Genomic DNA, 16548 nt, shown 5'->3' with positions numbered 1-16548 from the left:
AAGAACTAAATAGATGAAGAGTTATCCCATGCTCATAAATAGGAAGACTCAATATTGTCAATGTCTGCTTTTCTCAACTTCATCTATATTCAATGCAATTCCAATTAAAATCCCAGCAAGTTATTCTGTAGATATTGACAAACTGATTGCAAGGTTTATATGTGGAGGCAAAAGACTCAAAATAGCCAACACAATATTGAAGGAGGAGAACAAAGTTGGAAGATTGACACTACTTGACTTCAGGACTTACTATAAAGCTGAAGTAATCAAGACAGTGTGGTACTGGCACAAGAACAGACTAATTGATCAATGGATTATAACAGAGAGTCTAGAAATAGACCCAAATAAATATAGTCAAATGATCTTTGACAAAGGAACAAAGGGAATACAATGGAGAAAAGGTAGTCTTTTTAACAAATGGTGCTGGAACAACTGGACATTTGCGTGCAAAAAAAATGAATTCAGGCTGGGCGCGGTGGCTCAAGCCTGTAATCCCGGCACTTTGGGAGGCCGAGACGGGCGGATCACGAGGTCAGGAGATGGAGACCATCCTGGCTAACACGGTGAAACCCTGTCTCTACTAAAAAATACAAAAAACTAGCCGGGCGAGGTGGCGGGCGCCTGTAGTCCCAGCTACTCGGGAGGCTGAGGCAGGAGAATGGCGTGAACCCGGGAGGCGGAGCTTGCAGTGAGCTGAGATCCGGCCACTGCACTCCAGCCTGGGCGGCAGAGTGAGGCTCCGTCTCAAAAAAAAAAAAAAAAAAAAAAAAAAAGAATTCAAACACAGACTTCACACACCTCACAAAAAAGTGACTCAAAATGGATTATAATTCTAAATGTAAAACACAAAACTACAAAACTTCTAGAAGATAACATAGAAAATCTAGATGACTCTAGGTTTGACAATTACTTTTCTATATGACATCAAAGGGCATGATTCATGAGAGAAAGAATTGATAACCTGTACATCATTAAAATTTAAAATTTCTACTTTGCAAAAGATACTGTCAAGACAACGAAAGGACAAGCCACAGATAGGAATAAAATATTTGCAGAAGACATATTTGATAAAAGACTGTTATCCAAAATATACAAAGAACTCTGAAAACTTAACAATAAGAAAGCAATCTGATTTAAAAATGGACCAAAGATCTTGACAAACATCTTACTAAAGAAAATATATAGATGGAACAATAAGCGTATGTCATCAGGGAAATACAAACTAAAACAACGTTGAGATACCACTACATATTAATTACAATGGCCAAAATCCAGAACACAGACAACAACAAATTTTGACAAGGTTTTGGAGCAGCAGAAATTCTCATTCATTGCTGCTGGGAATGCAAAACGATACAGCCACTTTGGAAGACAATTTGGCTGTTTCTTACAAAACTAAAAATATTCTGACTGTACAATCCCACAATTGTGCTCCTTAGTATTTACCCAAAGGAGGTGAAAACTTATGTCCACACAAAAACCTGCACATGGATGTTTACTGTAGCTTTATTATTACCAAACCGGGAAGCAACCAAGGCATCCTCCACTGGGTGAATGGATAAATAAACTTCAATAGATCTAGACCACATTTTGGTCATTATTCAGCACTAAAAAGAAATGGGCTATGAAGTCATGAAAAGACATGGAGGAAGCACAAATACATATTGCTAAGTGAAAGAAGCCAATCTGAAAAGGCTACATACAGTATGATTCTAACTATATGACATTCTGGAAAAAGCAAAACTATATAGTGGAAAGATTAGTGGTTGTCAGGGCTTGGGGGAAGGGAGTGATGAACAGACAGAGAACAGAGGATTTTCAGGCAGTTAAAATACTCGGTATTATAATACAATAGTGGATACATTTGTCATTATACATTTGTCCAAACCCATGGACTATACAACACCAACAGTGAATCCTCATGGAAACCATGGACTTTGGGTGACAGTGATGTGTCAATGTAGGTTCAACAGATGTAACAAATATTCACTCTGGTAAGGAATGCTGACAATGAGAGAGGCGATGCATGTGTGTGGGCAGGAGGTACATGGGGTATCTCTGAACCTTCCTCTCAATTTTGCTAAATTGAAACTAAAACTGCTCTTTAAAAAAATGAGCCTTTAAAAACAACAAAAAAGAGGGTATCACTGAGAGATGTGATGCTTATTCTTGGGAGGCAGGAGAGAGGACTAGTGGTAACAGACTAGGGGACGAATTGAGGTGAAACAGGCCTCAAAAAGATTCTAGATATTCAAGTGCCTTTCTTCCTGGAATGGCAATATTTATACATTTTGATCTCTTCCCAAGGCACCAGAAGTGATTTGCTCTTTTGAACCATTCCATCCATTTTCTCTCAGTTTATCTCATCACCATGGCAATGAGGCAAGGACCTTGTTTTTATGTGTCTGGACTAGCATCCTCCCTGGTTACTTTAAAAAGGCATGACAGTGTTTACATGTAACCTCTAGAGGAATGTCTTCCCTAAAATGGGACTCAATGGAATAAGCAAAGCATTAGGAGAAACAGTCTCTGGATTTTATCTTCATTTTGCCATCTGAGAAAGATGATTTGAGACTCCAGTTTCTGTTCATTAATGGAGACAGGCAGGCTACCCACTTGGTTCACAAAATATGACTGAGGAATATGAGATGACTAATTGCTTTGCTTAAGGCAGAACAACTGTGTGGCTATGGCAGAGACTGCTAATTGTTCACCCCTTATCTATTCACCCTTCCTTCCTTAGAAACAAAACCAAGATTTTATTCCAGGGTCCAATGTATTAACCAAGACAATACATTCCCTGTTTTCCTTGGGTACAGATATGGTCAATGAGAGAGAAGTGGATAGGTTGTATCTTGTAGGAAGACTCCTTAAAGGCGACCGACTCAACTCAGCAATGTGCTCCCTTCGGCCTCCCTGATTCCCCTTCTGATTGGAGCTTTAGTGATCAGTTTGCACCATGAAATGACACTGAGAATGAAAGTCCCCTGCTAAGGATGGTAGAGCAGAACGATAAAGGAATCCCAGTTCTCTACTGACCCTGCAGTGCTGCCATGTCCTCCCTGGACTGCCTGTCTCCAGAATTCTTTTATATATAAGAGAAATAACCTTCTGTCTCGTTTAAGCTAAACACAATTCTTGATGGATCCACACTCAACCTTATGAATGGCTCACCGATAGGTTCACCCCAACATTTGCAGGGTTCAGGCCCGGAGTATAGGTGGAAGTCCCCAGCCTGAGGTTCATCCCTTTTCCTTTCCCCATTTGCTCTGTCCCATTAGGTGGATATCTGAGCTCACACTTTTAAGCTTAAGTCCCTGTGCTAACATTGCCCCTTGGCCGCTCTTCAGGCCTAGGCTCTATGTATTTCCTGTTGGGAGGATGGATCCCAGGAGGAGGCTGCTATAGGCTCTAGAAGTGAGCTCAGGGCATTTAGGCAGGAATCCAGGGTATGGCCCAGAAGTCAAGGAAGGTTTAGGCAGGTGGCATGTTCCTTTGGCCCTGTGATCTATCTCCTCACTCTGTGGAGAGAAGTGTGGCCCTTTAAGTCATAAGACCTAGGACAGGGGCCCTAGTTGTCAGAGCCTAGAAGCAATACCACTGGTTTCTCTCCCTTGCACCTCCTAATGGCTGCCCTTTACACAATTTACACATTGACAGTGCAGCAAAATGTGGTTTAGTCCAGTTAACTACTTGTTATGACAGCCTTGGTAAGACTATCTTTTAGGGTCTGGAAGTATAGTTTGAAATGTGTTGTTTTCCTGTTCCTACCTTCTCTCTTCCATGAGACAGTACAATGGAAAGCTGATTAAGAATGACTCTCTGCCAAGCTTTTCTTTAGTAAGTTGTTATTAGGATGGCTCAGCAAAGTTTATCAATCAACTGCAATATCAGTGTTAGTGTCCTGAGTGGACTGAAGGAGGTGTCTCTAAATCCTCAGTTTCTATCACCTGTTTGAGTAAACTCTCCAAGAGGCACTTAGCTGATTGATCTGCACAAGCATTGCACCCTGGGAGTGTGGTAGAGTCAGCTATGAATTCTGATTGCCTCCAACTGGAATAGGGCCTGTTCCTCTAGGAAAATCATACAGGAGCAGGTGGAGATTCAGCCCACGAGAAGTGTGCCACTGAAATGACCCAAGTCTGGGCCCCAAATGCAGCTGGACACCTTTTTCTGTTACTCAGGAAGCTCTCCATTCAGCCCAGGGTAGCAAGAACTGAGATCTGCTGTGACGGTGCCTGACACCAGGATCCACCCTTTCAGCTCATATCCCCACATATAATGACTTCGATTCCTGTGAGGACTCTCCTCTCCACCGCCTAACTGACAGGACCGGTAAAGCCAGCTTCACAAACATGAAAATATCTGAACAGTTGACTGCCTCTGTGTATGTTGGAAACTTGCTTCATTTAGTTCAGTGATTCTAAACCTTATTTTGGATTACAGATCTCTATGTTCTCTACGCTGTATAATTACCACAGGACTTCAGTGCTCACCCACACATCTGAGGACTGCTGGAGCCCCTTTCAAACAGTAAAGTATAATCACAAGAACATTGAGTGAATAATCTAAGATGCATGTACTTCTAGTTTCATCTTTCTATCTATATTTCACTAGTTTGCTCACAGGATGTATTACACAAACACACACATACATATCAGGACGTTTTGACATCTTAAAAACCTTTCTGGCTAGGGAAAACCTGGCCTTCCTGGGCCTAGGCAATTCCTAGAGATAATAAAGGGCCCCGCCAGGAGCATGCCTTTAACATGCAAACTACATGATCCAGAGCCATATCTCCCCTGTTTGGTCTGTACTCTCAAAGAGCAGTATTCCTCTACCTTAATCATTCTGGGGCTAGACCAGGCAACTAGGGGTGACCTCTATAGTTTAGAACGTGTTCTAAATTTTAAGCTGTATCCTTAGCACTGATTCCCAGTAGGAGCTCAATGATATATGTGACATGATGATATGAATGAATGGTTTCTGATAGCCAAAGCCTCCTTTAGTCACTGAACTGGTGATGAAAGATGTTCTCAGTTGACTATTCAGGGAACTTGCTGAAATAGTCTTTGTTCTTCTTCCTGCATTTAGAAATAGTCTTTAGACATATGTGCCGCCAGTACACACATAATGAATCAGATTACATTTTTTTATGAGAAAAGATGAAAAAAATCTTCCATTTTTATGGTCAGAGAAACCCAGACTATTATATCTGGCTCATTTCTTATTAATAAAACAGAAAATCTTTTGCCTTCTTATCTGAGCTCTTCAAATTAATCTAAGGTCTGATTGTCCCAAAGCATTACTAATTATATAGCAACATCATTTGTATCACAGAATTGGAAATGACGTACATAGCTAACCAGAGTGATGGTTAAATAAACTATGACATGCTCAACTGACGGAATCTTCTGAACCTTTGACAATGGTGTCTACAATACAATCTGAGGTTAAGAGTGAAACATAAAATTACATATGTGATATAACTGCCATCATGCACCATATATGAAATAGAAAGAGATACTACTGAATATTAATAGTGTCTGTTTATCTGTTAAGACTGTGAATGATTTTCTTTCTACTTCTCTGAATTTTTCAGCTTTTTCTGTAATGACCTTTAATATTTTACACTCACAATGAAAATCAACATCAATAAATCATTGAATTGCTAATTGAAAACATCTTGTTGGCTGGGCACGGTGGCTCATGGCTGTAATCCCAGCACTTTGGGAGGCCGAGGAGGGTGGATCACTTGAGGTCAGGAGTTCAAGACCAGCCTGGCCAATATGGTGAAACCCGTCTCTACTAAAAATACAAAAATTAGCCGGGCATGGTGGTGCATGCCTGTAGTCCCAGCTACTCGGGAGCCTGAAGCAGGAGAATCGCTTGAACTCAGGAGGCAGAGGTTGCAGTGAGCCAAGATCACGCCACTGCACTGCAGCCTGGGTGACAGAGCAAGGCTCCATTTCCAGAAAAAAAAAAAAAAAAAGAAAACATCTTGTTATTTTCTGCTTTAAAACTTGATACTGGGTATTTTCACCTAAAAGAGCTGAATTGATACTGGGTGTTTTCACCTAAAAGAGCTGTATTGAGACGTACAGAGAAAACCTTACAGTGAAACCAAGAGAAAGCAGTGATGGAAACAGAGAATTCTCTAGTCTAGCAACTGCCTGTGTAATAATAATAATCGCTGACATTCACTAAGCTCTTACTGTATGCCAGGCATCTTCCATACATTTTTAAAATATCTTCATGAAAGCTGTAGGAGATAGATATTACTGTTACTCCCATTTTATAGATGAAGCTGAGACTTAGAGTGGTTAATTCATTGCTAGTAAGTGGAGGAGTCAGAGACTTTGATTCCAGCAGTCTGTCTCTGTGGTCTGCCAGTTTCTCACTACGTCTACTGCTCCCCGCAGTGTAAAAGGAGAGGCTTTGGGGGAAAAAAGCACAGTCCTAAGCCATCCTTCCTTTCACGCAAAGATTCTTGTGTTGAACAAAGGCATGGCCTCCATGTCCATTTTCAGACTGAGAAGGAGATTCTGTTTAGGTAAGTCCTCAGATGACTCCTACCCATTGGTGGAGATGGTCACTAGTAGCCACTTATTCAACATGTTATCTCAAGGTTCTAATTAGAGTGTGGTCCATATGTTGCCCATCTTTGTACATAAATCTATTGTTTTAGGTGCTAAAAGCTCATCATAGCCAAACTTTACAGACCCAGACCAACCTGAGAACAAAGGTCGCTCTCTACTTGCCAGCACGATTATAGGCACTCTTTCTTCAGGTGCTTACAAAAAGAAAGCAGTTTCATCCTGCAAATGCTGGCCAACTCAATATGCTCAGCCGACACCATCAGGGAATATGAGTGCTTTGAGGCCCTCTGTTGAGCGGTCTCATTTTCTCTGCACAGAAACCTACTAGTGTTAACGTTTCCATGAGTGATGGGCGGGGGAGAGGTTTCACTACAACAGAATTTCAGAACAGGAGTAGGATACCTGGAGAGAGTCCAGTCCTTTTGGAGTCAAGTAGAGTCAAGGGTGTCACTAAAATGAAGCAAGTCCCTCTTCTGCTACTCCAGAGAATCATGAATGGGGCAGTGGGGAAACACAGAAACAGATTCCATGAAATCAGCCATGCAAGATTAGTCTGAAGGTAACGACACTGGGCTTAAAGGAAATCCGTTACAAATGAAACTTATAACTCAAAACAAATGTGCCAATGGGCAAAATTTAATGAGCAAAAGGAAATTAATAAATAGAGCTAAATCTTATAAATATGGCCAAATTGTTAGGACAAATGCTTGAGAAGAATGCTATGGGGTTATGAGTCCACCTCATTGTGCTGTTTCTATGTCCTGGCCCCTGAGAGACAGCTCTCTGTCATCCGCATTCACTTACTTTCTCTGGATCCGGACCACAGGATCGGCAAGCAGGTCAGTGACGTCAAGCTTTCTCCCCTTCTCAATAACATCCGGATGCTTGCGAACAAACAGCCACCCGATATGGGAGAAGAAGAAGCCCCGGCGGGCATTGTGGGGGTCAGCATCCGTCTCTGAGTACTTGTGGTGGGCTCGGTGGTCCCTGGACCACTCGAAGATGTCATTCTGCAGAGAGAATGAGAGCCTGAGTGAAGAGAGGAACCGCACCGCCGGGCATCCTCCTAGGAATCCTCCCAGCCTCCCCTCCCCCACCAGTCCTCACTGCTGGTTTCACATTCCTCCTATCTTCAACCCACAGTTCCTCAACCTCAAGTTCAATCCCCTGTGGTCTGGAGTGGTTTTCATCAGAGCAAGAGTAAATCTTCACTTAGCAGGGATCTCAGCTTATGTGTGGGACGTACCCACTGCAGGAAGTTCAGGCTTGTTGGGTGAATTAGTGCAGAGACCTGAAGGAAAGCTCTGGTGGGGGCGACTGAAGTCTCCTAGATCATTTGTGTCAAGAAAAGAGAGATCTTTTTTTATGGCTGCACCGTATTCCATGGTATAAATATACCACATTTTCTTTATCCAGTCTATCACTGATGGACATTTAGGATGATTCTATGTTGCTATTGTGAATAGTGCTGCAGTGAACATACATGTGCCTATGTCTTTATAGTAGAATGATTTATATTCCTTCAGGCATATACCCAGTAATAGGATTGCTGGGTTGAACTGTAGTTCTGTCAAGATCTTTGCAGGGACATGGATGGAGCTGGGGGTCATTATCCTTAGCAAACTAATGCAGGAACCCAAATACCACTGTTCTCACAAGTGGGAGCTAAATGATGAGAACACATGGACCCATAGGGGAAAAAAACATACTGGAGCTATCAAGGGTGGAGGGTGGGAGGAGGGAAAAGATCAGGAAAAATATCCAATGGGTACTAGGCGTAATACCTGGGTGGTGAAATAATCTGTACAACACACCCCCATGACACGTTTACCTATGTAACAAACCTGCACATGTACCCCTGAAGTTAAAAATTTAAAAAAATGAGGGAGACATCTTCTTAGGATGAAATCTTGGTTGTCAGAAGAGAGGGGCAGTCCTGAGTATGAAGGGTGCCAGTTCTTGGCCCAGATGTCTCTGCCTCTCTCCCTACTTTGATGTTCTTCATGTGTGACTCACATAGATCAGGAAGCCAGCAGATAAAAAAAACCCCAAATGGCTACTTCCCCAAATCTCTGCAAACTACCAAGGCACCAGTGGCATCATTTTAGGACTGCTCTAACAGAGTATAACAGAAACAGAAGGGGGACAACTTTGGCTCCTTGGGTGTATTGGCAATCCACCAAGTGGAGAGGCAGCGGTGGCTGAGGAGCGGGACAGCACTCACTGGAGCCCCAAAACAGACTCTGGTGCCCCTAGAAGGACAGGCAGCAGAGTCTGCCCAGCCCACAGAGCTGAAGTGGGGCTCAGTGCACGTGGGGAGCACACCCTATTGGACCTCTTGTAATGGGAGACACGGGAAGGTGTCAGGGGGCTGAGCTATCAGGGGCAAGAATTGATGGCATTTAGTCTGTTACAATTAGTGAGAACTTAGCTATAGCAATGGGTCAGTGAGATCTACAGACATTCAATTTACACTAATTTTTTTTAATCTGATGATGCTTTCAAAACTTTGAGAAGACGAATTAAATTGGGAAGTAGTGCTTTCGATAGGAAAATCTGAAAATAAAAATAAATTTAAGTATTATATTGCATTAGCCTTTTCTTTTTATGACAATAGTAATAATCTTCTATGCCATAATATTCAATACTGGGTAATGTTCTCATTAGGAGTCTACCATTTCATAGAGATTGGCTTCATCCTTCTGATGAGAAGGGAAGAAATTGTTTTGTTCTTGTTTGTTTTTCGACAGTCTTGCTCTCTTGCCCAGGTTAGAGTACAGTGGTACAATCACATAGCTCACTGTAGCCTTGATCTTCTGGGCTCAAGTGATCCTCCCACCTCAGCCTCCCAAGTAGCTGAGACTACAAGTGTATGCCACCATGCCCAGCTAATTTTTTTTTTTTTTTTTTTTTTTTGAGATGGAGTCTTGCTCTGTCACCCAGGCTAGAGTACAGTGGTGTGATCTTCGCTCCCTGCAACCTCCACCTCCTGAGTTCATGCAATTCTCCTGCCTCAGCCTCCTGAATAGCTGGGATTATAGGCATGCACCAACAAACCCAGCTAATTTTTCCATTTTCAGTGGAGACGGGATTTCGCCACATTGGCCAGGCTGGTTGAAAATTTTAAAAATCCACCTAATCCTTGGGTTTTGGGGGAGAGAGAGAGGAGGCAGAAAGTTCCAAGAAGTATATGTTCAGCTTTGACTATAAAGAGAGAAAACAGGAGCCTGGCAGTTTATGTATATCAAAAATTATAGCCTGGCTTACTGTAATATGAAAGAGGTCTTTAGATTTTACAGTGTATTTAAACATGGTGGTTGGAAAGAGTGAAAACATTTTATTATTTAGAATCACATAATTTGGAGCTGTAAAAGAATTTCAAATGTCAATCAAGACTACTGTGGGCCGGGCGCGGTGGCTCAAGCCTGTAATCCCAGCACTTTGGGAGGCCGAGACGGGTGGATCACGAGGTCAGGAGATCGAGACCATCCTGGCTAACACGGTGAAACCCCGTCTCTACTTAAAAATACAAAAAAAACTAGCCGGGCGACCAGGCGGGCGCCTGTAGTCCCAGCTACTCGGGAGGCTGAGGCAGGAGAATGGCGTGAACCCGGGAGGCGGAGCTTGCAGTGAGCTGAGATCCGGCCACTGCACTCCAGCCTGGGTGGCAGAGCAAGACTCCGTCTCAAAAAAAAAAAAAAAAAAAAAAAAAAAAAAAAAAAAAAAAAAAGACTACTGTGGTCTAAGAAATAATGTCTTCCTTTTGCATTAGTTTATTGTTTTTATTGTAGTGCCCATGTGAACATAACATAGAAAGAACACTCTGTCCCCTATTCACAGATGGCAAAATTAAAGCTTAGAGGACATTTATACAAGCTCATCTAACAAATCAAAACAATAATAGAATAAATATGGCACTTCCTTTGTTCTCAGTTCACATTCCTATCAACAAGATATTTCCCTTATTCTCCAAATGTTGCAGGGAGGGGTCTTTTATAGAAAACTTTCAGGCCGGGCGCGGTGGCTCAAGCCTGTAATCCCAGCACTCTGGGAGGCCGAGACGGGCGGATCACAAGGTCAGGAGATCGAGACCATCCTGGCTAACCCGGTGAAACCCCGTCTCTACTAAAAAAATATAAAAAACTAGCTGGGCGAGGTGGCGGGCGCTTGTAGTCCCAGCTACTCGGGAGGCTGAGGCAGGAGAATGGCGTAAACCCGGGAGGCGGAGCTTGCAGTGAGCTGAGATCCGGCCACTGCACTCCAGCCTGGGCGACAGAGCAAGACTCCGTCTCAAAAAAAAAAAAAAAAAAAAAAAAAAAAGAAAACTTTCATTCATCTAGTTAAAAGGTTATATTGGCTTGATATGGTTTGGCACTGTGTCCCCACCCAAATCTCATCTGTAATTGTAATTCCCACGTGTTGAGGGAGGGACCTGGTGGGAGGTGACTGAATCATACGGTCAGTTTCCTCCATGCTGTTCTCATGATAATGAGTGAGTTCTCACAAGATCTGATGATTTAAAAGTGTGTGGCAGTTTCCCCTTTGCTCTCTCTCTTGCTCCACCATAGGAAGACATACCTTGCTTCTCCTTCTCCTTCCACCACGATTGGAAGTTTCCTGAGCGCTCCCCAGCCACACAGAACTGTGAGTCAATTAAACCTCTTTTCTTTATAAATTACTCAGTCTCAGGTAGTTATTTATGGCAGTGTGATCATGAACTAATACATGGCTGTTTAATTCAATGCCATGCAATCTTGTAGAAACTCTACGTGAAGAGTTTCAAATAGCTAGAAACATTATTCTCACAAAATTAATTATAATACAACAACAAAAAGACCCACGATGATGAAGACGAGTTGAAACAGAGATATTTATTTTCATTCCTTTCACCTGGATACCTTTCCAACAGAAGCCACTTGACTGCAACAGTGGAATGCAGGAAGGGTTTTGGCCACATTCCAAATAATCAAGCACATAATCAAGCCAAAAATACTTTGATGTATTTTTTAATCCTTTGTTATTGCTGTGTTTTCTTTTTCTTTTCTTTTCTTTTTTTTTGAGACGGAGTCTCGCTCTGTCGCCCAGGCTGGAGTGCAGTGGCCAGATCTCAGCTCACCGCAAGCTCCGCCTCCCGGGTTTACGCCATTCTCCTGCCTCAGCTTCCCGAGTAGCTGGGACTACAGGCGCCTGCCACCTCGCCCGGCTAGATTTTTGTATTTTTTAGTAGAGATGGGGTTTCACCGGGTTAGCCAGGATGGTCTCGATCTCCTGACCTCGTGATCCGCCCGTCTCGGCCTCCCAAAGTGCTGGGATTACAGGCTTGAGCCACCGCGCCCGGCCTGCTGTGTTTTCAAGTGTAAAGCTGAGTCCAGTGAAAAAGTGACTCAAAGAATAAGATGTGTTTTCTAGTTCTTGGGAACTTGGCAGTAATTTCTTTAAAAAAGAAATTAAAGAACAAGATGTGTTTCAACGATAGAGCAGAAAGAGAGAAAGATTTATTTGCTTACCCAATCACCTTTCTTCCCTACTTACCTGCACGTTTGTCTGCTCTGGAGTGATTGGGAGTGGATGGGCAAGGGAAAGAACCTACCTGTGAATACATTTGTGTTGAAAAGGTGTGGGGACCTAGAGCTCATTTTCGTACAGTCGGTATCTGCTTTAGCAATAAGCAGAGGGGAAAGCTGAGGATTAATGAGGAGGGAGAGATGGCCCAACCGTCTCAACCTCAGGAGGCGGGGAGTGAATGGAGATAGACTGTGCTGGAAGCTGTACCCCCAGCGGTATAATCTGATAATCTCTCTTCCTCTTAGTGTTTTCAAGGTGCTGATAGCTCTTGTCTAAAACTATGTGTGCCACTCCATCACCTTTGCTGCACAGGAAACAAAAACAATATTGAGGCATACAGAGATGACAAATGCCCATCATGAACTGACTGTCAAGTATAGGTAATCCATCTGTTCATGTTCCGTGTACATATTCTGGTAGCGACATGATGTTGAAATCAGCAGTAATGCCTGAAGCCAAATACTTAAACATTCAAACAAATCAATTAACAAATTATTGTATTAAATTTGCAACTTAGAGTTTATACTGAATTGTAGGTTCCAGTAGATCACAGTCTTACTCTGCAGTCCATCAAAAGTGCACTCTCACCACATGTTAATTGATTATTCCTGATCAAAAATTGGAATGTTGAAGGGAGCTACATTAGTTCTAAGAACGTGGGGCATAAATGAGGCACAGGTAGGTGGGCAAGCAAGAGAGGAGTAGGAACAGAACAAATCCGGAGTGTACAGCTCAGGTGGTAGGCTTCATTATCAGAGACACCATATTATAGTCCTACTTTGCAACAGAAATATAACACAAGCCACATAATATAACTAATAGTTTCTTAGCGGCCACACTAAAAAAGTGAAATGACCCTTGATTGAACTTGGGCTACAGAAAAACATAAATAAAATAAAAAGTGAAAAGAGGCTGGGTGCGGTGTCTCATGCCTGTAATCCCAGCACTTTGAGAGGCCGAGATGTGCGGACCACCTGAGGACAGGAGTTCGAGACCAGCCTGGCCAACATAGTGAAACCCCATCTCTACTAAAAGTACAAAAATTAGCCGGACATGGTGGTGTGCGGCTGTAATACCAGCTACTCAGGAGGCTGAGGCACGAGAATTACTTGAACCTGCGAGGCAGAGGTTGCAGTGAGCTGAGATCACACCACTGCACTCCAGCCTAGGTGACAGAGCAAGACTCTGTCTCAAAAAAAAAAAAAAAAGAGTGAAAAGAAACAAGTAAAATTAATTTTAATAATATATTTTACTTAGTGTAACATACCCAAATATTATCATTTCAATATATAATCAGTATAAAAATTACTGAGATGCTGTACATTTTTTTTTTTTCTGTACCAAGTCTTGGAAATTTTTCAGCTGCAGCACACCTCCACGGGCTAACCGCATTTCAGGTGCTCAGTAGCCACATGTAGCTAGTGACTACCACATTGAGCAGTGCAAGTCTAACTCATGGCTTACACACTTTTTTTTTTTTTTTTTTTTTTTGAGACAGGGTCTCTCTCTGTCACCCAGGCTGGAGTACAGTGGTGTGATCATGACTCACTACAGCCTTAGCCACCTGGGCTCAAGCGATTCTCCCATCTCAGCCTCCCCATTAGCTGGGACCACAGGCACATGCCACTATGCCCAGTTAATGTTTTAATTATTTGTAGAGATGGGGCCTCACTATGTTACCCAGGCTGGTCTCAAACTTCTGGGCTCAAGGGATCCTCCTGCTTCAGTCTCCCAAAGTGCTGGGATTACAGGCGTGAGCCACTGCACCCAGCCACTTGTACATTTTTCAGTGTGTGCATTATACTTCAAATTTAAAAGTTTGAAGAATTAAGAATTCAATGCTGCCTACTGGTGAGAACGTGAAATGGGCAGAAAGTTTGTGAAGCGCAAATGAGCACTACATATCAAAAACCCTAAAACTGTGCATATCTTTTAATCTAACAATTCATTTTCTGGAATTTATCTTAAGGAAATCATGGTTGGGTGCAGAGATTTAACCACAAGGATGCTCACTGCAATAAAAACTTGGAAAGACCCTGCATTTCCCCATAACAGGATTTGATTAAATATTTTGTGATAAATTAATTAAATACTACTTGTGTGTGTAAACACGCACAGTAAAAGTTTATATATACATGAAAGAAATAGTAAGAGAAAAAATCTTAGAGTTACCTCATGGGAGTGAAATTGGAAGGTAGGAATGAGGAGAAATACTTTTATGCTTGATCCTATACTCTGAAACTATTAAAAAGAATTCTATTAGTGTTGTATTAAAAACTAACTAACAAAAAAAGGCTATTGTAGTATTGACCTAGAAAGATGAAGGTAAAAGTAGTTAAAAGAAAAGTACTTGGCCGGGCGTGGTGGCTCACGCCTATAATCCTAGCACTTTGGGAGGCCAAGGCAGGAGGATCACTTGAGATCAGGAGTTTGAGACCAGCCTGGCCAATATGGTGAAACCCTGTCTCCACTAAAGTACAAAAATTAGCTGGGTGTGGTGGTGGGCACCTGTAATCCCAGCTACTTGGGTGGCTGCGGCAGGAGAATCGCTTGAACCTGGGAGGCGTAGGTTGCAGGGAGCTGAGATTGCCTCACTGCACTCCAACCTAAGCAACAGAGTGACACCTTGTTGCAAAAAAAAAAAAAAAAAGAAAGAAAGAAAGAAAAGAAAAGAAAAGTACTTCTCAGAACACTATGAATCCATTTTTCATTAAAAAAAAAATTTATGTTTAAGCATGGGAAAAACAAAGGAAATATCTTAGCCAAACTGTTTGCAGTGGTTCTCTCTAGGAACTGGGATTGTGGGTGACTCTTTTTTATTTTGTCTGTGTTTTGTAAATTTTTATAATAAACAGATTATTCTTTTGCAATACAGGAGAAACAAGTTATTCTTGAAAACATTTCTATATTCCTGCATGAAAACAACCCAGTTTCTGCTCGATGAAGCAGTAAGATTCATCTGGCAATCCCGTCTGTCAATATACCTTTATGTCACCCGTCTATCTTTATTCTCATTAGCAACTAATCAACCAATCAGACCTCAAGTGGTGTGGCAGTGCCCTCGCTTGAACCCATTCTGTCTTTTGTGCCTCCATTACTTCACTATCCATCACTGATAATGTCCCTAAGTGGGGTCTCCACTGAGACTGCAGAAACTGAAATTGATCATGAGGTGATTTTTCTCCACATGCACAGCCCTTGAGTGTTATCTGTGACTTGAGCAAAAGTCATCAATCTCAAGAGTCCACTGAAGTGAGGTATGAAGCAACCTGCTCCTTCAGAACTACTCCCCAGCGTCCTTTTATGCTCAAAATAAATTCTTGAATCCAGTCATCTAAATGGCAATAGAGGACACTGTCTTTTAAGGTCCACATAATTTCCACTGGTTAGCAAGAGGAAGGCTAAATGTAAACAGCATTTAGCTTGTCCCATTCAGCAGATCTGAAACCAGAATCATTGATTGGTTTTCCCCTAGCCTAGCTGGAAACAGATGCTTGCTCCCAACCAGACACCAAGATGGTCTTTCTGTCCGTTATTTCAATTTTGTGGCTGTTTAAGGTTCCAGAACAAAAAACTTCCCAAGCAGTCTCAAAACAAAGCCAAAGGGAATTCCACTTGTATTCATAACACATCTTCGTTTCCAGTCAGTAGTGAAAAAGAAACCAGGACCAACATGTCAACATGTCAGCTTGAACAGGCAGGTTTTAGAGTAGAAAATATGTGTGTGCATGCATATGCATGTACATGTGCATGTGCGTGTGCATGCATGTGGTATGTGCGTGTCTGAATGACATCCTTTCTGGGAAAGGAGCTGTTCTATCAAGGGGGTCAAACAGAAAAAGATACTGATGGCTCCACTCCTTAGAAACTGTAAGGCTCATTAGAAATAGGCTTTATCTCTGTCTCCGGGGTCTAAACTTAATCTCCTCCTGTTCAGATGCCAATTCAGACTGAAAAACAATGTTGGGTGCTTTCCCCATTGTTGATACTAGGCCAGTACTTATTTCTCTCCAGACAATAGGCTAATCTGTAAGAATAGCCCAGAAAGTCCCCAAGAGTGGCCTGGCAGCAGTTCACACCACCTGGCAAATTGTGGCTTTGAGAGGACAAGTTGCCACCTGCTGCCTTGCCTTCATGTAGCACTTGGTCTACGTAGGTCTTAGAAGCTGGGTAAGTGTTGAAAAGCCAACTTTAGTAGTTTAAAAAGTGCCAATAAAACTTAAAGTTTGAAAATAAGGAAAGAAGTGTTTAATATTTTCTTCTATTACTCTTTTGTTTAAATCTCTTAACAACGAGAATGTATTCAAATAAGACTTTTCACTTTAAAAAAAACCACACATTTAACATACACTTTTAAAATGGCATAGACAGTAATCTTGGTAAA

The 16548-nt window shown here is 42.1% G+C and overlaps 1 protein-coding gene across 2 annotated transcripts in view; it reads right to left on the bottom strand.

Annotated features, from left to right (window-relative positions):
* The window catches only part of SCD5 (stearoyl-CoA desaturase 5), a 174312-nt gene that overhangs the window by 45152 nt on the left and 112612 nt on the right, over positions 1 to 16548 (bottom strand). For both annotated transcript variants that reach the window (XM_010358930.2, XM_030924068.1), the window contains exon 3: positions 7404 to 7609. In XM_010358930.2, the coding sequence (XP_010357232.1) occupies positions 7404 to 7609 (206 nt within the window). The remainder of the gene's footprint in view (positions 1 to 7403; positions 7610 to 16548) is intronic.

The sequence above is a fragment of the Rhinopithecus roxellana genome, chromosome 2 (genome assembly GCF_007565055.1).
Source record: "Rhinopithecus roxellana isolate Shanxi Qingling chromosome 2, ASM756505v1, whole genome shotgun sequence".
NCBI classification, from domain to species: Eukaryota; Metazoa; Chordata; class Mammalia; order Primates; family Cercopithecidae; genus Rhinopithecus; species Rhinopithecus roxellana.
The sequence above is the reverse complement of the archived record's forward strand: the minus strand, read 5'-3'. Positions and strand labels throughout refer to the sequence as shown.